The sequence below is a fragment of the Triticum urartu genome, chromosome 2A, assembly GCF_056163025.1.
Source record: "Triticum urartu cultivar PI428250 chromosome 2A, HENAU_Tu73, whole genome shotgun sequence".
Lineage (NCBI taxonomy): Eukaryota > Viridiplantae > Streptophyta > Magnoliopsida > Poales > Poaceae > Triticum > Triticum urartu.
Genome location: NC_141874.1, coordinates 256,725,650 through 256,750,743, shown reverse-complemented (window position 1 = coordinate 256,750,743; position 25,094 = coordinate 256,725,650). Strand labels below are relative to the sequence as shown.

General features: G+C 43.2%; 1 protein-coding gene across 1 annotated transcript; it reads left to right on the top strand.

Moving 5' to 3' along the window:
• The first annotated feature begins 8,671 nt into the window (after positions 1-8,671).
• LOC147984741 (uncharacterized) lies at positions 8,672-9,636 on the top strand. The gene is made up of 2 exons (XM_087541239.1): positions 8,672-9,515; positions 9,620-9,636. The coding sequence occupies exons 1-2, from the start codon at positions 8,672-8,674 to the stop codon at positions 9,634-9,636; spliced, it is 861 nt and encodes a 286-aa protein (XP_087397365.1).
• Positions 9,637-25,094: the final 15,458 nt, after the last annotated feature.

Below are 25,094 nucleotides of genomic sequence, written 5' to 3'. Positions count from 1 at the left end.
ATTAGATTGCTGAGTCCTCGTGACTCACAGATACTTCCAAACAGTTGCAGGTGCCGATGATACCACTGCAGGTGACGCAACCTAGCTCAGGTGGGAGATCGATGAAGATCGTGTTCATTGTGTTGTTTCGTTTCCAGTTGATCAGTAGTGGAGCCCAGTCAAGGCGATCTGGGATCTAGCAATATGTGTGGTCTTTATTTTGGTTCCGTAGTCGGACCTTGATTGTATTCTGGATGATGTATGCTATATTTATGTGAAGTTGCGATTGTAAGCCAACCTCTTTATTCCTCTCTTATTCAGTACATGGGATGTGTAAAGATTACCCCTCTTGCGACATGCCTACTATGCGGTTATGCCTCTAAGTCGTGCTCCGACACGTGGCAGATATAGCCGCATCGTGGGTGTGACAAGTTGGTAATCAGAGCCATCCCCGACTTAGGAGCCCCCTGCTTGATCGAATCGCTGGCGTTGTTGAGTCTAGAACAAAATGTTTTGAGTCTTAGGATTATATATATTGGAGAGTTGGATTCCTTTTACTCCTCAGTCCCTTCATCGCTCTGGTGAGGCCTCCTGACGTAGAGTTTTGACTCTTCTCTCCTCAAATTTCACGAAATTTTTTTTAGGATCACGCGGGTATCTTGGAATCGTTCTGATGGTTTTGTGACGAGAACATTGTTCTTGGTGCCTCCTGACATTTAGGGGTTGTGGCAGTGTCCCGGCGAGTTGAGCTCCGAGGTGTTGTCATCACAATTTTATCGTTGCAGTTCTGGAATACCTGAGCTCGCCGACATCGAAAATCTCTTTTCGAAGGTTTAGGGGTTGTGGCAGTTGTTGGTGAGATAACCTCGACGCCACCCAGTACTGGGGCGGGAGTTCGGGAGTATTGCCATAACTTGTATAACGGATGCTTTTTGAAGGTTGAGGTAAATGATTTCCGAAGGTTTCTTGGTTATGTGTTGAAGGATGGATATAGCTGGATGTAGGATTTGTTAGTTTTGGGTGAGATATTATGCTTCCCCTGTATCCCCAACACCTGATTGCATAACCATAAAGTTTCGGGAGTTTATAAGTGGGAATTCAAGTATATCATAGGATATCTTTCCAACAGACACATGATACGATATGGGATCTATCATATGTTTATTTCCGGCTTATTTTGCAAGCCAATCTTTTGTTTTTGTTTTGATTATGGTATTCGAGTTGCTTCAATGTCAAGTGTTGATTCCATACCTTTCCTAAGCGGTGTTCTCATATTTCTATGTGAGTACTAATCCTTCATGATAATCGAGATTGTCATGTCCTCCTTTTCAACCGGCGCGCTTCTCGTCAAGTGGATCCGATCATTTCAACATTTGCAAGATCCAATCTCAGTTTTCGTCAATGGTGTTTGTTTCATCCGTCTCCAAGTTGCCTTTGTTTTCCCGCCCACCCACCCTTTTTCTTCAAGGACTCGGATTTCTTAATAAAGTATCCATCTTATTGATGCAAAGTCTCTCCATTCTTTTCCGTCAATGTTCTTACCCGGTGGTTCTCGTGAAGATGCTCTACTAGTCCATCATTCTTCTTTATTTTATTTTCTGGTGGATTCAATTCAATCTTTGGTATTGAGCATAGTCCTTTCATTTGTCAAATGCTTTCTCATGCCGGTGCATCTCATAATCATTCAATTCTTCCGGAATGCTGAAGATATCTCAGAAGATGCGTGTTTTCATTCCTAATCCATTCAACCTATCTCGAGGTTGTTATCTCATTCAAGCCATATAATTCAACCGGTGCAATCTCTCTTTTAAATCGTTCAACGGTGTATCTTTTGAGTGGGCCCAAACCCACAGGTCTTTTCCAGGATCTTACCTGACTCTTCTATTTTTCCGGAGCTACTATTAAATTCTTCTCCAAGTTGACGTAAGAATGAATTATCATCAGTCATATGTCTTTCTCCAAGATCTTTCAAATTCTTTTCATCATCGGTTCAACCTTTCTAATATTCATTCCGGAGTAGCTCAACGATTCATGGTGGTGTTTCTCATCATCATTCTCAACATTTGAAGACCGAAGAAGATTTTCTCTTACATCTTGCTCCGTTCTCTCGAAGATTAATGGTTCTAGCTTCATGCCATCCTCTCATAATTGTTTTCGATTGCGAGAATTCTTTTCACCCATATGGAGCAATTCAGAAGTCTTTTCAGTTTGATTCTCCGGAGCCCAACATCTCAGAATTATCCATTCAAGCTTTCAGATCTCTGATACGTCCATTCTGCATCATGCTTTTATATCAATATTTATTGCATTATGGGTTGTTATTTCACATTATGTCACAATACTTATGGCTATTCTCTCTTATTTTACAAGGTTTACATAAGGAGGGAGAATGCCGGCAGCTGGAATTTTGGGCTGGAAAAGGAGCAAAAATTAGAGACCTATTCTGCACAACTCCGAAAGTCCTGAAACTCCATGGAACACCTTATAATAAATAATGAAAAATCCTCACCAAAGATGAAGACCAGGGGGCCCACACCCTTCTCACGAGGGTGGGGGGCGCCCCCCCTCCCCCCCCCCCCCCCGAGGGCGCGCCCCCTGCCTCGTGGGCCCCCTGGTGGCTCTCCGATGACCATCTTCTCCTATATGATGTCTTTCGTTGAGAAAAAAAATAAGAAGCAACCTTTCGGGACGAAACTCCGCTGCCACGAGGCGGAACCTTGGCGCATCCAATCTAGAGCTCCGGCAGAGCTGTTCTGCCGGGGAAACTTCCCTCCCGGGGGGGAATCATCGCCATCGTCATCACCAACGCTCCTCTCATCGGGAGAGGGCAATCTCCATCAACATCTTCATCAGCACTATCTCCTCTAAAAACCCTAGTTCATCTCTTGTATCCAATTCTTGTCTCCAAGTCCGGGATTGGTGCTAGTAGGTTGCTAGTGGTGTTAATTACTCCTTGTAGTTGATGCTAGTTGGTTTAATTGGTGGAAGATCATATGTTCAGATCCTATATGCATATTAATACCCCTATGATTATGAACATGTTTATGCTTTGTGAGTATTTACGTTTGTTCTTGAGGACAAGGGAGAAGTCTTGCTATTAGTAGTCATGTGAATTTGGTATTCGTTCGATATTTTGATAAGATGTATGTTGTCTAGCCTCTAGTGGTGTTATGTGAACGTCGACTACATAACACTTCACCATTATTTGGGCCTAGAGGAAGGCATTGGGAAGTAATAAGTAGATGATGGGTCGCTAGAGTGACAGAAGCTTAAACCCTAGTTTATGCGTTGCTTCGTAAGGGGCTGATTTGGATCCATATGTCTCATGCTATGGTTAGGTTTACCTTAATACTTTTGTTGTAGTTGTGCATGCTTGCAATAGAGGTTAATCATAAGTGGGGTGCTTGTTCAAGTAAGAACATCACCCAAGCACCGGTCCACCCACATGTCAAATTATCAAAGTATCGAACGTGAATCATATGAGCGTGATGAAAACTAGCTTGACGATATTCCCATGTGTCCTCGGGAGCGCTTTTCCTTATATAAGAGTTTGTCCAGGCTTGTCCTTTGCTACAAAAAGGATTGGGCCACCTTGCTGCACTTTATTTACTTTTTTTACTTGTTGCTCGTTACAAATTATCGCATTACAAAACTATTTGTTACCATTTATTCCAGTACTTGCAGAGAATACCTTGCTGAAAACCGTTTATCATTTCCTTCTACTCCTCGTTGGGTTCGACACTCTTACTTATCGAAAGGACTACGATAGATCCCCTATACTTGTGGGTCATCAAGACTCTTTTCTGGCGCCATTGCCGGGGAGTGAAGCGCCTTTGGTAGCTGGAATTTGGTAAGGAAAAATGTATATAGTGTGCTGAAATTTACTGTCACTTGTTACTATGGAAAGTAATCCTCTGAGGGGCTTGTTCGGGGTATCTTCACCCCGACCAGTAGAGCAAAGAGTTGCTCCTCAACCTATTGAACCTATTGAAAATGAAATTCCTTATGAGTATCCTTCGACTATAATAGAAAAACTGCTAGCTAATCCTTTTACAGGAGATGGAACAAAGCATCCTGATGAACACCTAATATATGTGGATGAAGTTTGTGGATTATTTAAGCTTGCAGGTATTCCCGATGATGTTGCTAAGAAGAGGTTTTCCCTTTATCTTTGAAGGGAGACTTGACATGGTATAGGCTATGTGATGATATGGGATCATGGAACTATAGAAGATTGAAATTGGAATTTCATCAAAAGTATTACCCTATGCATCTTGTTCATCGTGATCGCAATTATATATATAATTTTTGGCCTCGTGAAGGAGAAAGCATCACTCAAGCTTGGGGGAGGCTTAAATCAATGTTATATTCATGCCCCAATCATGAGCTTCCAAGAGAAACAGTTATTCAAAAAATTTATGCTCGGCTTTCTGATAACAATCGCACCATGCTTGATACTTCTTGTGCTGGCTCTTTTATGATGAAGACTATTGAATTCAAATGGGATTTATTGGATAGAATTAAACGCAACTCTGAAGATTGGGACCACGACAATGGTAAGGAGTCAGGTATGACACCTAAGTTTGATTGTGTTAAATCTTTTATGGATACCGATATTTTCCGTAAGTTTAGCACTAAATATGGACTTGATTCTGAGATAGTAGCTTCTTTCTGTGAATCTTTTGCTACTTATGTTGATCTCCCTAAGGATAAGTGGTATAAATATCATCCTCCCATAGAAGTAAAAGTAGCTGCACCTATTAAAGTTGAAGAAAAGACTGTCACTTATAATGATCCTATTGTTCCTACTTCTTATGTTGAGAAAACACCTTTCCCTGTTAGGATAAAGGATCATGCTAAAGCTTCAACTGTGGTCCGTAAAAGCAATATTAAAACATATACACCTCCTGAGAAAGTTAAAGTTGAACCTAATATTGCTATTGTTAAAGAGCTCTTGTTTGATAATATTGATGGGCATGTTATTCAGTTCTACGGTGAAACTGCTAGAATTGCTAAACCTTGTGCTAAAGATAAACATAGACCTGTGGTAGGCGTGCCTGTTATTTCTGTTAAAATAGGAGATCATTGTTATCATGGCTTATGTGATATGGGTGCTAGTGCTAGTGTTATACCTTATGACTTGTATAAAGAAATCAAGCATGAAATTGCACCTGCTGAGTTAGAAGATATTGATGTCACAATTAAACTTGCTAATGGAGATACTATTTCAGCCATGGGAATTGTTAGAGATGTTGAAGTCTTGTGCGGGAAAACTAAATATCCTGCTAATTTTCTTGTTCTTAGTTCTCCACAAGATAGCTTTTGTCCCATTATATTTGGTAGACCCTTCTTTAATACAGTTAATGCTAGGATAGACTACGAAAAGAATGTTGTTACTATTGGCTTGGATGATATGACTCATGAGTTTAATTTCTCTAAATTTAGTAAACAACACCGTGAAGAATAATTGCCTAGTAAGGATGGAATTATTGGTCTTGCTTCTATTGCCGTACCTCCTAGTGATCCTTTAGAACAATATTTGCTAGACCATGAGAATGATATGTTTATGAATGAAAGAAGGGAAATAGAGGAAGTATTCTTTAAATAAGAACCTATGCTAAAACACAATTTACCTGTTGAAATCCTAGGGGATCCTCCTTCACCTAAGGGTGATCCCGTGTTTGAGCTTAAACCGTTGCCTGATAATCTTAAATATGCTTATCTTGATGAAAAGAAGATATATCCTGTTATTATTAGTGCTAACCTTTTAGAGCATGAAGAAGAAAGATTATTGAAAACTCTAAAGAAGCACCGTGCTGCTATTGGATATACTCTTGATGATCTTAAGGGCATTAGTCCCACTCTATGTCAACATAAAATAAATTTGGAAGCAGATGCCAAACCAGTTTGTGATCCTCAACGACGTCTGAATCCTAAAACGAAAGAAGTGGTAAGAAAAGAATGTTGGAGATATGCCCTAGAGGCAATCATGTATGATGATATTTCCTATGTGTTTATAAATAAAGATAGTCCTTGGACATTATCAATGATGTGTATCAGCAAGTACGTGACTTGTTTGTGGGACTATGCATTGTATGATGACTATCCTAAAAGGTCCCTAGTCGAAAGGGCTGTGTGGACGCGCAGCCAACTAGACTAGCATATGACACGGTCGATGGCTTGGTCTCACTAGCCATGGAGCATTGGATGCTAACCGGATAATATGGACTTGGAAGGATCTGGTCGGATCCGACGTAGTCGGATCCGAGTCGAGATAAGGTCCAAGTCGGACAGACCCAACTATGAGACGCAGCGATATGTCATATGTGAGTCTCTAGTACAACATATGTTCTATGTCCTAAGACCTGAGCTGACGCATGTACTCGGGATGGTGACAAACTTGCATTGGGCCGACCAAACGCTACTCCGTAACTAGGTAGTTATAAAGGTAGTTTTCGGGTTTGTCCAGAACCATGCTGCAAGACGTGGTCGAGCAAGATGGGATTTGCCCATCCGATCAGGAGAGATATACTCTGGGACCCTCGTGTGATCCGACTAGGGTAAGCATGGCCATGCGACAAGGATTATGAGATAATCCGGTTTGTGGTCGGCATCACTGAAACGAGAAAGAGGTTGGGCTAGCACAAGGATGACAGACTCGCCTTGAGCTCGACAACATATATCGTGTGGCAAAAGAAATGGAAGTATGATGTACAGGTTCGCTAACCAGCTTCATAGTCTGCTTGGTGTTCGGCATGCCTTGCTAGAGGCCGCTACCAACCATGCAGTTCGGAGGTGATCCGAACTGCGACCAAGCCGACTTGAACCTAAGGGGTCGCGCGCTTAAGGGAAGGAACCTACGAGGTCGGATCCGAGGACACTGGTCGGATGTGATCCGAACTATATTCGGATTGTGGCCGAGTAGACTTATGGGCTTTAGGGTCCATGCGAGGCCCAAGTGTTGAGCCCACGACGGACACCTATATATAGTGGATGTGCCACACACTCACGAGGCTGATCGCTTTGGCGCTGTCACTAGGGTTTGCATGTGTTGCGAATAGACACATCCACTCGCCGCCGATTGTGTGATCGGACCTAGCAGTCCGCCGCACGACGTTCCTCCTGCATGCGCGGATACCGTTAGAGGCGGTGCACTTGCGCCACTCCGGCGAACCTGTACGTGGGAACCGACCACCGGCTGTATGAGGGAGATCAGACGAGGAGGAGACGATCCACGCGGACGCGCTGCCCCAACTCTTCTTCCGCTGCACGGCACTGCGCGTCTAGTGGTAACGAACTATGATCCATCTCCCGTAGCATGTTCTTGGTTGTTCTGCGCATAGGAAATTTGAATTTGCAGTCGACGCACCCTACCGTAGATCCCAATAGTGGTATCAGAGCCTCTGCTATAGGATTTGGATTCAGATCATATGCATATTAGATATGTGGAGGCTATAGATGAGATCTGTTGTCGTTGATAAGATCGGCTGTGTGCACGGTTGATGAGATCAACTGCACATGGGGATCGATAAGGCTATGTTTTCTGATGATTGGGATTGATGAGGTCGTGACACGATCTACCCCTACCGGTCGGTTATCCGCCATTGGGGTTAACAGTGAAACGTAAATCCGAATCGGATTCGCGATGATCGATGAGATTGGTCATATCAGAGAATCCGGCGTGATCAGAGTTCATATGTGATCTGTGATTTCCGAAAACGTCGGGCGCTGCCCGCACCCGCGAGGGGCGCTGCCCCTTCGAACCCCGCCTGCTAACTGGCTAGCGGGACCGCCATGTGCGTAGCGCCTTGTATTTCGTACACGATCACTCAAACCAGTAGAATACGATTCTATGCATAACTTTATTTGCAGGATTTGATGTGTATAGTATGGCTCATGTGTATGTGATGCATGTGTGTAAATTATACATGACCTGCGTGTCATGTTTGTCAGCCGGCAGGAGCCAAAGTGATGTCATTATATTGTATAACGACCTGCGTGTCGACTTGTGACTCTATGTAAAATTCATTACTAGTTGTAGTAGTTGGATAATTGAGATCAGGTTGGTGGCTTGGCGTCCCGGCGTGACAAACAAGATGGAGTTCCTAGATGGCCATCGGAGTCGGAGCCAACCTGGAAGAACATTCATGAAGGAGCCATACTATTTCACAATATGTGTTTATTTGTGATTGTTATGCTTCCTTGTTTTCTATGCATGTTAGAATGGTAGAAAGATCCCTCATGAATATCAAGCGAATTGTCATCCCCGATGTTGCACCTTCACACGTCAAGTACGTCTAGTAGTGGGCTCATAAAATTGGGGTGCTACTAGGTGTCCTTGAACTGAAGGGTTTGTGTCGGACACGGACATGCACTGCATCAGGTTAACTTGACAAGGCTATCAAAACGGTTTTGGGCCTTGTGGCAAAGAAGGTTGGGGGCCGGGGTATGAGATACCTACCCGACCGACAGGAGTTGTATGGAGATACGATTAGCAAGGAGTTGCTTACCGGATAGACATGTTGTCTAGCAGTGATGCTAAATCTCACTAGTCGCATGTGCTAGTCGGATCCTGAATCACTGAGAGTTTGCGGAGGGATGCTGACTTCAGTGGGAGTATTTCTGTTTAAGGCTAGAATTACTCTACATAAACACATTGCTTAGTGATTGCATATTTTTATGTTTTAGATCAATGGCACCACCTGCTCAACCCAACTTTGCATTGAAATCAATTCTGGAAAAGGATAAACTGAATGGAACAAACTTTACTACCTGGTATAGAAATTTGAGAATTGTTCTCAAGCATGATAAAAAGGAACATGTTCTAGAGGATCCGCTTCCAGAGGAACCTGCCGATAATGCTAGTACCACAACCAAGAATGCCTACCAGAAACTCGTTGATGAATCAAACGAGATCAGCTGCCTCATGCTGGCTTGTATGGAGCCCGATTTGCAGCAGCATTTCAAAGACGTTGGGGCTTTCGATATGATCGAGAGTCTCAAGAGCATGTTTCAGGTGCAGGCTAGGACCGAAAGGTTCAACGTCTGGCGATCCTTGATGGATTGTAAGCTGAAGGAAGGTGATCCACTGAGCCCGCATGTGATCAAGATGATCGGATATGTGCAAGATTTGGATCGGTTGGGCTTCCCGCTCTTGGATGAGCTGGCTACTGATGCAGTTCTGGGTTCTCTTCCGCCCAACTATGGGACGTTCATCTCGAACTATCATATGCATGGCATGGATAAGAAGCTCACTGAATTGCATGGGATGCTCAAAGTGGCAGAGCAGGATATTAAGAAAGGCACGCATCAAGTGTTGATGGTGCAGAAATCGGCTAAGTTCAAGAAGAGTTGGTCTAAGAAGAAGGCTAAGGCAAAGGGCACGGAGATGGTAACCTCCGCCGCTGCGCCGAAGTCTAGACCAGACTCAAAGACCATTTGCTATCATTGCAAGGAAACTGGTCACTGGAATAGGAACTATAGCAAGTGGCTTGCAGAGCATGGCAAGAAGGCCGGGAATGCTGCTTCAGGCAAAGGTACACTTGTTGCATATGTTATAGACGTTTACCTTGTTGACATACCTAGTAGCTCTTGGGTATTTGATACCAAATCGGTTGTTCATATTTGCAACTCGATGCAGGGGCTGGTAAGAACTAGGCGTGTGGAACAAGGGGAGATTGACATCAGGGTCGGCAACAAAGAAAGAGTTGTTGCGTTGGAGGTCGGCACGATGCAGCTCCAGCTTCCTTCTGGATTTATTTTGGAATTGAATAATTGTTATTACATTCCTACACTTAGTTGGAAAATTATTTCTGCCTCATGCTTGATGAGTCAGGGTTATGAATTCAATTTAAAGGACAATGGTTGTTCGATTTATTTGAATGGTATGTTCCACGGCTATGCACCCATTGTTGATGGGTTATTTATATTGAATCTAGAACAGGAACCGGTCTATAACGTAAATGTCAAGAGGCATAAGCCCAATGAGATAAATCTGACATACTTCTAGCATTGCCGGCTTGGACACATTAGTCTGAAACGCATGAGGAAGCTCCATGATGATGGACTCCTAACTTCGACCGACTTTGGGTCGTTCGAGACATGCGAATCATGCTTGCTCGGCAAGATGACTAAGTCACCTTTTGCAAAGAGTTGCGAGAGGGCATCCGAGATGTTGGAACTGATACAAAGTGATGTGTGTGGACCAATGAGCACAACTGCCAGAGGTGGCTATCAGTACTTCGTGACTTTTACCGATGACTTGAGTTGATATGGATATATCTATTTGATGAGGCACAAGTCAGAGACTTTTGAAAATTTCAAAGAGTTTCAAAATGAGGTGGAGAATCAGCTCGTCAAGACTATAAAACTTCTACGATCTGATCGTGGAGGTGAGTACATGAGCTAGGAGTTTGATGATCATCTGAAAAACGGAGGTGTAGTACCTCAGCTCACACCTCCGGGTACGCCACAGAGAAATGGTGTATCGGAACGGAGGAATCGCACCTTGTTGGACATGGTTCGATCTATGATGAGCAAGTCAGATTTACCCTTGTCATTCTGGGGATACGCTCTAGAAACTGCAGCTTTCACACTTAACAGGGTACCATCAAAATCCGTAGACAAGACACCACATGAGATGTGGACCGGGAAGAGTCCCAGTTTGTCTTTTCTAAAGATTTGGGGTTGTGAAGCATTTGTCAAGAAACTTATGTCAGACAAGCTTACACCCAAGTCGGATAAATGCATATTCATGGGATATCCGAGGGAAACCTTGGGATATAACTTCTACAACCGGGAAGAGAACAAAGTGTTTGTTGCTTGTAACGGGGTTTTCCTTGAGAAAGAGTTTCTCAGTCGGGAGGCCAGTGGGAGGACGGTCCGACTCGAAGAAATTCGAGGACCACTCGGGGACGGCTCGGCTGGTGGTGAGATTATACCGGAGTCAGTCAGGGAACCCGTAGTGGAAGCGGCACCGGAACCACGGAGGTCGGAAAGATTGCGCAGAGTGCGCGATCTATTGTTGCTAGAAAGCGACGAGCCGGCCACATATGTGGAAGAGATGGTGAGCCCAGATTCCGAGGCATGGCTGGAGGCCATGAGATCCGAGTGAAAGTCCATGGATGAGAATCAAGTTTGGGACTTGGTTGATCCGCCGCCTGGCGTAACGGCTATTGGTTGCAAATGGGTCTTTAAGAAGAAAACCGATGTGGATGGAAATGTTCAGATCCACAAAGCTCGGCTTGTCGCTAAGGGTTATGGACAAGTTCAAGGAATTGACTATGACGAGACTTACTCGCCGGTAGCGATGCTGAAGTCGGTGAGGATCGTACTAGCTATAGCTGCATATTTCGATTACGAGATATGGCAGATGGATGTCAAGACGGCTTTCCTTCATGGAAATTTAACCGAGGACGTGTATATGATACAGCCCGAGGGTTTTGTCGATCCGACTAGCACTAGTAAGGTATGCAAGCTCAAGAGATCCATTTATGGGTTGAGGCAAGCATCTCGGAGCTGGAACATTCGTTTTGATGAGGTCATCACTGGTTTCAGTTTCATCAAAAGCGAAGAGGACTCTTGTTTATACAAGAAGTTAAGTGGGAGCTCGATAGTGTTTTTGATCTTGTATGTGGATGACATACTACTGATCGGAAATGATATTTCGATGCTGAACTCGGTCAAGGAGTCATTGAATGGCAAGTTTTCGATGAAGGACCTTGGTGAGGCAATGTACATATTAGGCATTAAGATCTATAGAGATAGATCAAGGAGGCTGCTCGGCTTAAGCCAGAGCACGTACATAGATAAAGTGTTGAAGCGGTTCAACATGGGTGAGCCAAAGAAAGGGTTCTTGCCACTCTCACATGGTATAAGCCTAAGCGAGACTTAGAGTCCTTCGACATCTGATGAGCGAAGCAGGATGAGTAGGATTCTGTATGCCTCAGCAATCGGATCCATCATGTCTGCCATGATATGTACACGGCCCAATGTTGCTTTTGCAATAAGCCTGACAAGTAGATACCAGGCCAACCCAGGTGAGAGTCACTGGGCAGCAGTAAAGACTATTTTGAAGTACCTAAAAAGGACTAAAGAGATGTTCCTAGTTTATGGAGGTGAGGAAGAGCTCATCGTAAGGGGTTACGCCGATGCTAGTTTCCAAACCGTCAGAGATGATTGTCGATCACAGTCCGGATTCGTGTACGTCATGAATGGAGGAGCAGTGAGCTGGATGAGTTCCAAGCAAGATACGGTGGCCGATTCTACTATAGAAGCCGAATACATTGCGGCTTGTGAAGCTGCAAAGGAAGGTGTTTGGATCCGGAACTTTCTGGATGATCTTGGTATTTTCCCAGCCTCGGTAAAACCGTTGGACCTTTATTGTGATAATTCTGGTGCCATCGCACAAGCCAAGGAGCCGAGGAATCACCACAAGGTCAGACACATAGATCGGAAATATCACCTGATACGAACGATCGTAAAGAGTGGTGATGTAGAGTTATGCAAAATTCACACGGATGCAAGTGTTGCGGATCCGTTGACTAAGCCGCTTCCACAACCCAAGCATGAGGAGCATGTTAGAGCTATGGGCATTCAATGTCTATTTGATTGACTCTAGTGCAAGTGGGAGACTGTTGGAGATATGCCCTAGAGGCAATCATGTATGATGATGTTTCCTATGTGTTTATAAATAAAGATAGTCCTTGTACATTATCAATGATGTGTATCAGCAAGTACGTGACTTGTTTGTGGGACTATGCATTGTATGATGACTGTCCTAAAAGGTCCCTAGTCAAAAGGGCTATGTGGACGCGCAGCCAACTAGACTAGCATATGATACGGTCGATAGCTAGGTCTCACTAGCCATGGAGCATTGGATGCTAATCAGATAATATGGACTTGGAAGGATCTGGTCGGATTCGACGTAGTCGGATCCGAGTCGAGATAAGGTCCAAGTCGGACAGACCCAACTATGAGACGTAGCGATATGTCATATGTGAGTCTCTAGTACAACATATGTTCTATGTCCTAAGACCTGAGCTGGCGCATGTACTCGGGATGGTGACAGACTTGCTTTGGGCCGACCAAACGCTACTCCATAACTAGGTAGTTATAAAGGTAGGTTTCGGGTTTGTTCAGAACCATGTTGCGAGACGTGGTCGAGCAAGATGGGATTTGCCCCTCCGATCAGGAGATATATACTCTGGGCCCCTCGTGTGATCCGACCAGGATAAGCATGGCCATGCGACAAGGATTATGAGATAATCTGGTTTGTGGTCGGCATCACTAAAACGAGAAAGAGTTCGGGCTAGCACAAGGATGACAGACTCGCCTTGAGCTCGACAACATATATCGTGTGGCAAAAGGAATGGAAGTATGATGTACAGGTTCGCTAACCAGCTTCATAGTCTGCGTGGTGTTCGGCATGCCTTGCTAGAGGCCGCTACCAACCATGCAGTTCGGAGGTGATCCGAACTGCGACCAAGCCGACTTGAACCTAAGGGGTCGTGCGCTTAAGGGAAGGAACCTACAAGGTCGGATCCGAGGACACTGGTCGGATGTGATCCGAACTGTATTCGGATTGTGGCCGAGTAGACTTATGGGCTTTAGGGTCCGTGCGAGGCCCAAGTGTTGAGCCCGCGACGGACGCCTATATATAGTGGATGTGCCGCACACTCACGAGGCTGATCGCTTCGGCGCTGTCACTAGGGTTTTCATGTGTTGCGAATAGACACCTCCACTCGCCGCCGGTTGTGTGATCGGACCTAGCAGTCCATCCCACGACGTTCCTCCTGCACGTGCGAATACCATTAGAGGCGGTGCACTTGCGCCGCTCCCGCGAACCTGTACGTGGGAACCGACCACCTGCTGTACGAGGGAGATCGTACGAGGAGTAGACGATCCACGCAGACGCGCTGCCCCAACTCTTCCTCCGCTGCACGGCACTACGCGTCTAGTGGTAACAAACTGTGATCCATCTCCCGTAGCATGTTCTTGGTTGTTTTGCGCGTAGGAAATTTTAATTTGCAGTCGACGCACCCTACAGTAGAACCCTACAAAGAAATACTAAAGCTTCTAGAGGCAGGTATAATTTATCCCGTTATTGATAGTCAGTGGGTAAGTCCTGTTCATTGTGTCCCTAAGAAGGGAGGTATTACTGTTGTTCCTAATGATAAAGATGAATTGATTCCACAAAGAATTATTACCGGTTATAGGATGGTAATTGATTTCCGCAAATTAAATAAGGCTACTAAGAAAGATCATTACCCCTTACCTTTTATCGATCAAATGCTAGAAATATTATGCAAACATACACATTACTGCTTTCTAGATGGTTATTCTTGTTTCTCTCAAATACCTGTGTCGGCTAAATATCAATCAAAGACTACTTTTACATGCCCTTTTGGTACTTTTGCTTATAGACGTATGCCTTTTGGTTTATGTAATGCAGCTGCTACCTTTCAAAGATGCATGATGGCTATATTCTCTGACTTCTGTGAAAAGATTTGTGAGGTTTTCATGGATGACTTTTCCGTCTATGGATCTTCTTTTGATGATTGCTTGAGCAATCTTGATCGAGTTTTGCAGAGATGTGAAGAAACTAATCTTGTCTTGAATTGGGAAAATTTCGACTTTATGGTTAATGAAGGTATTGTCTTGGGGCATAAAGTTTCTGAAAGAGGTATTGAAGTTGATAAAAGCCAAGGTTGATGCTATTGAAAAGATGCCATGTCCCAAGGACATCAAAGGTATAAGAAGTTTCCTTGGTCACGCCGATTTTATAGGAGGTTCATTAAGGACTTCTCAAAAGTTTCTCGGACTCTGACTAATTTATTACAAAAAGATATACCATTTGTCTTTGATGATGATTGTGTAGAAGCATTTGAAATACTTAAGAAAGCATTAGTCTCTGCACCTGTTGTTCAGCCACCTGATTGGAATTTGCCCTTTGAAATTATGTGTGATGCTAGCGATTATGCTGTAGGTGTTGTTCTAGGTCAAAGAGTTGATAAGAAATTAAATGTTATCCATTATGCTAGTAAGACTCTAGACAATGCTCAAAGAAATTATGCTACTACTGAAAAAGTACTTTTAGCAGTTGTATTTGCTTGTGATAAGTTCAGACCTTATATTGTTGATTCTAAAGTAACTATCCACACTGATCATGCTGCTATTAAATATCTTATGGAGAAGAAATATGCTAAACCTAGACTTATTAGATGGGTTCTATTGCTACAAGAATTTGATTTGCATATTGTTGATAGAAAAGGAGCTGAGAACCCCGTTGCAGACAACTTATCTAGGTTAGAGAATGTTCTTCATGACCCACTACCTATTGATGATAGCTTCCCTGATGAACAATTAAATGTCATAAGTACTTCTCGTAGTACCCCTTGGTATGCTGATTATGCTAATTACATAGTTGCTAAATTTATACCACCTAGCTTCACATACCAACAAAAGAAAAAGTTCTTCTATGATTTGAGACATTACTTTTGGGATGACCCACATCTTTATAAAGAAGGAGTAGATAGTGTTATTAGACGTTGTGTACCTGAGCATGAACAGGAACAGATCCTACGCAAGTGCCACTCCGAAACTTATGGAGGACACCACGCGGGAGATAGAACTGCACATAAGGTATTGCAATCCGTTTTTTATTGGCCTACTCTCTTCAAGGATGCCCATAAGTTTGTCCTATCTTGTGATGAATGTCAAAGAATTGGTAATATTAGTAGACGTCAAGAAATGCCTATGAACTATTCACTTGTTATTGAACCGTTTGATGTTTGGGGCTTTGATTATATGGGACCTTTCCTGCCTCTAATGGATATACACATATTTTAGTTGTTGTTGATTACGTTACTAAGTGGGTAGAAGATATTCCAACTAGTAGTGATGATCATAACACTTCTATTAGAATGCTTAAAGAAGTTATTTTTTCGAGGTTTGGAGTCCCTAGATATTTAATGACTGATGGTGGTTCACATTTTATTCATGGTGCTTTCCGTAAAATGCTTGCTAAATATGACATCAATCATATAATTGCATCTCCGTATCACCCACAGTCTAGTGTTCAAGTAGAATTGAGTAATAGAGAACTCAAATTAATTTTGCAAAAGACTGTCAATATCTAGAAAGAATTGGTCCAAGAAACTTGATGATGCATTATGGGCCTATAGAACTGCATATAAAAATCCTATGGGTATGTCTCCGTATAAAATGGTATATGGAAAAGCATGTCACTTACCTCTCGAACTAGAACATAAGGCATATTGGGCCATTAAAGAGCTCAACTATGATTTCAAACTTGCCGGTGAAAAGAGGTTATTTGATATTAGCTCACTTGATGAATGGAGAACCCAAGCTTATGAAAATGCCAAGTTGTTTAAAGAAAAGGTTAAAAGATGGCATGACAAAAGGATACAAAAGTGTGAGTTTAATGTAGGTGATTATGTATTGCTATACAACTCTCGTTTAAGATTTTTTGCAGGGAAACTTCTCTCTAAATGGGAAGGCCCCTATGTTATCGAGGAGGTCTATCGTTCCGGTGCCATAAAAATCAACAACTTCGAAGGCACAAATCCGAAGGTGGTAAACGGTCAAAGAATCAAACGCTATATCTCAGGTAATCCCATAAATGTTGAAACCAATATCATTGAAACCGTAACCCCGGAGGAATACATAAGGGACACTTTCCAGAACGTTTCAGACTCCGAAAAGGAATAGGTATGTGGTACGGTGAGTAAACCGACTCCAAAACAATTTTTAAGGCAATATTTCTCCGTTTTGGAATATTTAGAAAAATAGAAAATTAAATAGCAGTCCGGGAAGGACACGAGGGCATCACGAGGGTGGAGGGCGTGCCCTACCCCCTTGGGCGTGCCCCCCTACCTCGTGAGCACCTCGTGTGCCTTCCGGACTCCGTTTTCTTGCACGATACGTATTTTGGTCGGCAAAAATTCACTATATTCTCCCGAAGGTTTTGACTCCCGTATCACGCAAAAATCTCATGTCTTTGTTTCGAGCTGTTTTCTGTCAGGGTTGTCAAGGCCAGGCACTATGTCGTCTCCCTCCTCCTCCAACCATGAGGGCAACGATGCTTGGCTAATGAAGATAGAGCTGAAGAGAGAAGAACCTATGGAGATCAACAAGGATGAAGGGATCAAGAAGGCCGTGGAGGACCAAGTTCCAGCAATAGAAGACACCCTTCAACTGGATCATAATCTTCTTACCCCTACAGAAATTGAAGCTTTCAAGATGATTAAGTTGACTCGTATACAAAATAAGTATCTCACACATGAAAATATTTTGTTGAAGGAGCATATCTTCACACTCAAGGGCATTATCCGCAAGTTAGAAAACCTTCTACGCTCGATGTGCGACTATCCATCATCAACAACACCTCCACCTTCTTCACCAACCAAGGAGATATAACAACATGGGTATGGGCACTCCCCTTGGCAACAGCCAAGCTTAGGGGAGTGCCCCGGTATCGTATCACCATCACTTTTATCTTTACCGTTTTCCTTAGTTCAATCTTATTAGTAGTATTTTGATCTAGTAGAATAAAGTTTATGGCATGATCTAGTTGTGAGTTTTGCTTTATTATCCTTCTATATAATCGAGTCCGTGAGCTATATAATAAATATTAGTGTTGAGTCAAGGGCTTGATTATTTTGCCATGATCCTAAGTGAATAAAATAAAAGAGAAAGAAATAAAAAGAAACAAAGAGATCATATGGATCTCATGGAGAGTAATGAGCTCACATAGAAAAAGTATGATGAGTAAAAGTTGTTGAGAGTTGACAAGCATAGTTTTGGTCATCATTGCAATTAATAGGAAGTAATAAAGAAAGAGAGGTCCTCACATATAGATATACTATCTTGGACATCTTTTATGATTGTGAGCACTCATTAAAATATGACATGCTAGAGAGTTGACATTGGACAAGGAAGACAACGTAATGGGTTATGTTTTCTTACATCTGAGATAAATTATATTGTCTTGGATCCTCCAACATGTTGAGCTTGCCTTTCCCCCTCATGCTAGCCAAATTCTTAGCACCAAGTAGAGATACTACTTGTGCTTCCAAATACCCCTAAACCAGTTTTGCCATGAGAGTCTACCATACCTACCTATGGATTGAGTAAGATCCTTCAAGTAAGTTGTCATCGGTGCAAAGCAATAGAAATTGCTCTCTAAATATGTATGATTGATTGGTGTGGGAGAAATAAGCTTTATACGATCTTGTGATGTGGAAGTAATAAAAGCGACGGACTGCATAATAAAGGTTCATATCACAAGGGGCAATATAAAGTGACATTCTTTCGCATTAAGATTTTGTGCATCCAACCATAAAAGCGCATGGCAACCTCTGCTTCCCTCTGCGAAGGGCCTTTTATTATTATCTTCTACCTTATGCAAGTGTCATGGTGATCTTCACGTTTCCTTTTTACATTTTACCCTTTGGAAAGCATAATATGTTGGAAAGATCTCGGTATATATGGCTAACTGGATGTGAGTTTTCATGAACTATTACTGTTGACATTACCCTTGAGGTAAAACGTTGGGAGGCAAGACTATAAGCCAATATCTTTCTCTGTGTCCGATTAAAACTCCACACCTATAAGTATTGCGTGAGTGTCAGCAATTGTGAAAGATTATATGATAGTTGAGTATGTGGACTTGCTGAAAAGCTCTTATACATTGACTCTTTCCTATGTTATGATAAATTGCAATTGCTTCAATGACCGAGATTGTAGTTTGTTAGTTTTCAATGAAGTTTACGATTCGTACTTGATATTGTGATTGAATTATTACTCTAGCATTAGAGATCATATGACAAAAATTATATAAGCTGTTGTTATAAGAATGATCATGATGCCCTCATGTCCGTATTTTATTTTTATCGACACCTTCATCTCTAAACATGTGGACATATTTTTCGATTTCGGCTTTTCGCTTGAGGACAAGCGAGGTATAAGCTTGGGGGAGTTGATACGTCCATTTTGCATCATGCTTTTATATAAATATTTATTGCATTATGGGTTGTTATTTCACATTATGTCACAATACTTATGGCTATTCTCTCTTATTTTACAAGGTTTACATAAGGAGGGAGAATGCCAGCAGCTGGAATTCTGGGCTGGAAAAGGAGCAAATATTAGAGACCTATTCTGCACAACTCCAAAAGTCCTGAAACTCCACGGAACACCTTATAATAAATAATAAAAAATCCTCGCCAAAGATGAAGACCAGGGGGGCCACACCCTTCTCACGAGGGTGGGGGCGCCCCCCCCCTAGGGCGCGCCCCCTGCCTCGTGGGCCCCCTGGTGGCTCTCCAATGACCATCTTCTCCTATATGAAGTCTTTCGTCAAGAAAAAATTAAGAAGCAACCTTTCGGGACAAAACTCCGCCGCCACGAGGCGGAACCTTGGCGGATCCAATCTAGAGCTCCGGCAGAGCTGTTCTGCCGGGGAAACTTCCCTCCTGGGGGGAAATCATCGCCATCGTCATCACCAACGCTCCTCTCATCAGGAGAGGGCAATCTCCATCAACATCTTCATCAGCACCATCTCCTCTCAAAACCCTAGTTCATCTCTTGTATCCAATTCTTGTCTCCATGTCCGGGATTGGTGCTAGTAGGTTGCTAGTGGTGTTAATTACTCCTTGTAGTTGATGCTAGTTGGTTTAATTGGTGGAAGATCATATGTTCAGATCCTATATGCATATTAATACCCCTCTGATTATGAACATGTTTATGTTTTGTGAGTAGTTACGTTTGTTCATGAGGACAAGGGAGACGTCTTGCTATTAGTAGTCATGTGAATTTGGTATTCGTTCGATATTTTGATAAGATGTATGTTGTCTAGCCTCTAGTGGTGTTATGTGAATGTCGACTACATAACACTTCACCATTATTTGGGCCTAGAGGAAGTCATTGGGAAGTAATAAGTAGATGATGGGTTGCTAGAGTGACAGAAGCTTAAACCCTAGTTTATGCGTTGCTTCGTAAGGGGCTGATTTGGATCCATATGTTTCATGCTATGGTTAGGTGGTTTACCTTAATACTTTTGTTGTAGTTGCGGATGCTTGCAATAGAGGTTAATCATAAGTGGGATGCTTGTTCAAGTAAGAACATCACCCAAGCACCGGTCCACCCACATGTCAAATTATCAAAGTACCAAACGCGAATCATATGAGCGTGATGAAAACTAGCTTGACGATATTCCCGTGTGTCCTCGGGAGCGCTTTTCCTTATATAAGAGTTTGTCCAGGCTTGTCCTTTTCTACAAAAAGGATTGGGCCACCTTGCTGCACTTTATTTACTTTTTTTACTTGTTGATCGTTACAAATTATCGCATTACAAAACTATTTGTTACCATTTATTCCAGTACTTGCAAAGAATACCTTGCTGAAAACCGTTTATCATTTCCTTCTGCTCCTCGTTGGGTTCGACACTCTTACTTATTGAAAGGACTACGATAGATCCCATATACTTGTGGGTCATCACTCTTGTTCTCCAAATCATACCGGTGCATCATTCAAGTACTCTCTAATCAGGTCGTGATCACTGCGTCATCTTGTATCTAAATTCTCTCAAGTATCTTCATGCATTTTAATGCTTCCGGAGAGCCATTCTCTTTTCTACAATCGTCTTCGATTCTTACGGTGGTTTGTTCAAAGATTCTTCTTCCTTCATTATCATATCAATTCATTCGTTGTCTCCAAATACTACCGGTGGTTCGTTGAAGGCCTCTTCAAGTTGGCGCTATATCTATCTTAATCTTTCTTACGAGAATAAGTAGTATGCAAAAATCTGTTGCTTGTCATCAATTTAAATTGGTGAAGGATAAGCATAATGTAATTCTTATTATTGTTTCATCGAGTATATTCAACTCCTTATTCCGGAGGTTAATCAAATTCTCGTTTTCAATTGTTCATCTTTCTTTTCCTGAGTTCCATGTTTTCTCGGTTATATCATTTCAAAGCTTCATCTAATCATTGCAAGGCCTCAATCTTATTCTTTTCATCCTTCACTTCTTTTGATCATTCTTTTATTACCGGAGTTCTTCATGCAGGTTCTACATGGTGGTTCATCAAGGATTTAATTCCTTCTCGAAGTGTTCATCGAGATTCTTTTCAGAGGAGCTCAAGTATTCTTCATCTTGCATTCCGAAGTGAAATTCCTTCTACCTTATCTTTTCAGGTGGGGTTATGTCATTCTTGACAATTTCCCTTCGTGTTTCATGTTTCACAAGTTGTCAGGAATGAGATATTGTAAAACCATCATTTTCTTTTTGATTAGGAGTTGTTTCAACCCATAATAATTCTTTGTTGGAGTATCTTGGTATAGATTTCACCTAAAGCCTTCCATTCGGAATGTTGTTATTGTGGTGCTTATCAATGATCCAAGTTATCTCTTTATCATCTTGGTGGAAGAAAATTTTCATCTCTTTGGTGCTCTCAATCAAATCTATTGTTTCCGTTACCGGCAGAATTTCACCTCATAATTTTGAGATGTATTCCATAAGCCCATATCAAGCTTATCCTTTCGTTGTTGATAATCCAGCAACTCCGTTCTAGCATTTGTTGTAAGCGTGCTCTCTCAAGATCTTGTTTCCCTCCGTTCATTCCATTCCATTCTTTCATTCCAATGATCTATCTTCTATTCTCTCTTCCGGAGGCATTGTTATGTTGCTCTTTTCCCTCATCATCTAGAATGATGAGGATCGTGTTCTTTTCGTGCTTATCCTTTTAACCGGAGTGTCGTGTCCTCTTTTCAAGTATCCTCTCATCTTGTCAAGATCATGTTCAATTCCTCCCATTTACAGTCAGAGTGCTGGCCAAATTATATCATTCTTATTCCTTCTCTATCTTGTTTAACCGGAGAGTTGTGTCTATCATTCCTCTTCTAACCGGACTCTCATCCAAGTGCTTTCATTTTGCCAAGCTCATATTCTTTACCTTCCTTTTCCAACCGGAGTGTTTTCAACTTTGTTCATCTTTGTTGTATTCTTTCTTCCAATTTGTTCAATCTCACAAGGTTCTTTGGTTTCACTCGTTTGTCAAAGAAGCAACTTAGTTTTACCTCTTCTCTTCCTTTTCCGTTTCCCTCCGGTGCCATCCTAGATCTCGGGACGAGATCCTCTTGTAAGTGGAGGAGAGTTGTGAGGCCCCAAGACCGATGCTCTAGTTGCCATCCATTGATTTTCGTTATCGTCATGTGTTTCATATGTTTGTTGCCATGATCCTGATGAGTGTCATTGTCATATTTTTGCTTGTTGCATTTCATCATGACTTCATGTGCATTGTCATATTCATGCATGTTTCACTGTTGCTTGCCCTATGCATATGTCCCATGTATCATCACCTCTCCTTTCCTTCTTCCTCATGTTTTTGCAAGATGACCATACCCTCGAAATCACTTCTATCTTTGCTTGCTAGTTGCTCGCTCTTTTGTCATGTCGCGATACCTACCACATGCTTTATCATGCCTCCCATATTGCCATGCCATGCCTCTAACCCACCTTGTCCTAGCAAACCGTTGTTTGGCTATGTTACCGCTTTGCTCAGCCCCTCTTATAGCATTGTTAGTTGCAGGTGAAGCTGGAGTTTGTTCCATGTTGGAACATGGTTATTGTTGGGATATCACAATATCTCTTATTTAATTAATGCACCTATATACTTGGTAAAGGGTGGAAGGCTCGGCCTTATGCCTGGTGTTTTGTTCCACTCTTGCCCCACTAGTTTCCGTCATACCAGTGCTATGTTCCTTGATTTTGCGTTCCTTACGCGGTTGGGTGTTATGGGAACCCCTTGACAGTTCGCTTTGAATAAAACTCCTCCAGCAAGGCCCAACCTTGGTTTTACCATTCGCCTCACCTAGCCTTTTTCCCTTGGGTTTCCGAAGCCCGAGGGTCATCTTTATTTTAACCCCCCCCCCCCGGGCCAGTGCTTCTCTAAGTGTTGGTCCAACCTGAGCGATGTCCCGCGCCCCCTGGGCAACCAGGGTCTATGCCAACCCGACGTCTGGCTCATCCGGTGTGCCCTAAGAATGAGATATGTGCAGCTCCTATCGGGATTTGTCGGCACATTCGGGCGGCTTTGCTGGTCTTGTTTTACCATTGTCGAAATGTCTTGTAACCGGGATTCCGAGTCTGATCGGGTCTTCCTGGGAGAAGGAATATCCTTCATTGACCGTGAGAGCTTGTGATGGGCTAAGTTGGGACACCCCTGGAGGGTTTGAACTTTCGAAAGCCGTGCCCGCGGTTATGGGCAGATGGGAATTTTTTAATATCCGGTTGTAGAAAACTTGACACTTAACTTAATTAAAATGCATCAACCGTGTGTGTAGCCGTGATGGTCTCTTCTCGGCGGGGTCTGGGTAGTGAACACGGTTCTTGTGTTATGTTTGAACATAAGTAGTTTTAGGATCACTTTTAGCTTCTCGACCGTGCTTTGCTTCTCTTCTCGCTCTCTTTTGCGTAAGTTAGCCACCATATATGCTTAGTGCTCCAGCCCCACCTCACTACCCTTTCCTACCCATAAGATTAAATAGTCTTGATCTCACGGGTGTGAGATTGCTGAGTCCTCGTGACTCACAGATACTTCCAAACAGTTGTAGGTGCCGATGATACCAGTGCAGGTGACGCAACCCAGCTCAGGTGGGAGATCGATGAAGATCGTGTTCGTTGTGTTGTTTCGTTTCCAGTTGATCAGTAGTGGAGCCCAGTCGGGGCGATCGGGGATCTAGCAATAGGGGTGGTGTCGGTGTCAAAACCAGCGGATCTCGGGTAGGGGGTCCCGAACTGTGCGTCTAGGCGGATGGTAACAGGAGACAAGGGACACGATGTTTTTACCCAGGTTCGGGCCCTCTCGATGGAGGTAAAACCCTACTCCTTCTTGATTGATATTGATGATATGGGTAGTACAAGAGTAGATCTACCATGAGATCAAGGAGGCTAAACCCTAGAAGCTAGCCTATGGTATGATAGTTGTATGATGAAGTTGTCCTACGGACTAGAACCCTCCGGTTTATATAGACACTGGAGAGGGTTAGGGTTACACAGAGTCGGTTACAATGGTAGGAGATCTTGAATATCCGCATCGCCAAGCTTGCCTTCCACGCCAAGGAAAGTCCCATCCGGACACGGGACGAAGTCTTCAATCTTGTATCTTCATAGTCCTGGAGTCCGGCTGAAGGTATAGTCCGGCTACCCGAACACCCCCTAATCCAGGACTCCCTCAGTAGCCCCTGAACCAGGCTTCAATGACGACTAGTCCGGTGCGCAGATTGTCTTCGGCATTGCAAGGCGGGTTCCTCCTCCAAGTCCTTCAAGAAGATTTTAAACACCAAGGATAGTGTTCGGCTCTGCAAAATAAGTTTCCACATATTGCCATAGAGAGAATAATATCAACACAAATCTAATCTGCTGACGTATTCCGCAGCGTGACATCACACTACGGCCAAGTCCTTTACTCGAATCGTTTTTACTTTTCCACCTCAACACATTTAGCGAGGCGGTTTCCTTGGCACATCTTGTCAAAGCAGAGATCGTGTCCCCCCTTTTACGGGATTCTCATCAATACGGACGTGGGTAACCCAACTGCGCCATTTATCACGGCGCTTGGGAGGCAAGCGAGTTTTACTAGGCTGGTGGGGACGCACAACCGCATCCGCCCATATAAGGGGATAAGGATCCACCTTTTTACCTACGCCTTCTTCCTCCTTTGCCTATCCATCTCCTGTGCACTCGAGCTCCAGCGCCCAAGTCCGCACTTCCTACCTCGACCTCCTCTAGCAATGTCCGGAGCGGGAGGCAAGTGGATGGTCTCCTCCGTCACGGAGGGCCATGTCAAAAAGCTAAGGAAGGACGGATACTTGTCCAAGGACATCGCGCACCGGCTTCCCGAGGAAGGGCATCTTCTCCCCACCCCAAGGCCCCATGAGAGGGTAGTATTCCTTCCCCACTTCCTCCGCGGACTGGGTTTCCCACTCCACCCATTTGTCCGGGGGCTCATGTTCTACTATGGCCTGGATTTCCATGATCTGGCCCCGAACTTCATCCTCAACATCTCGGCGTTTATCGTCATGTGCGAGGCTTT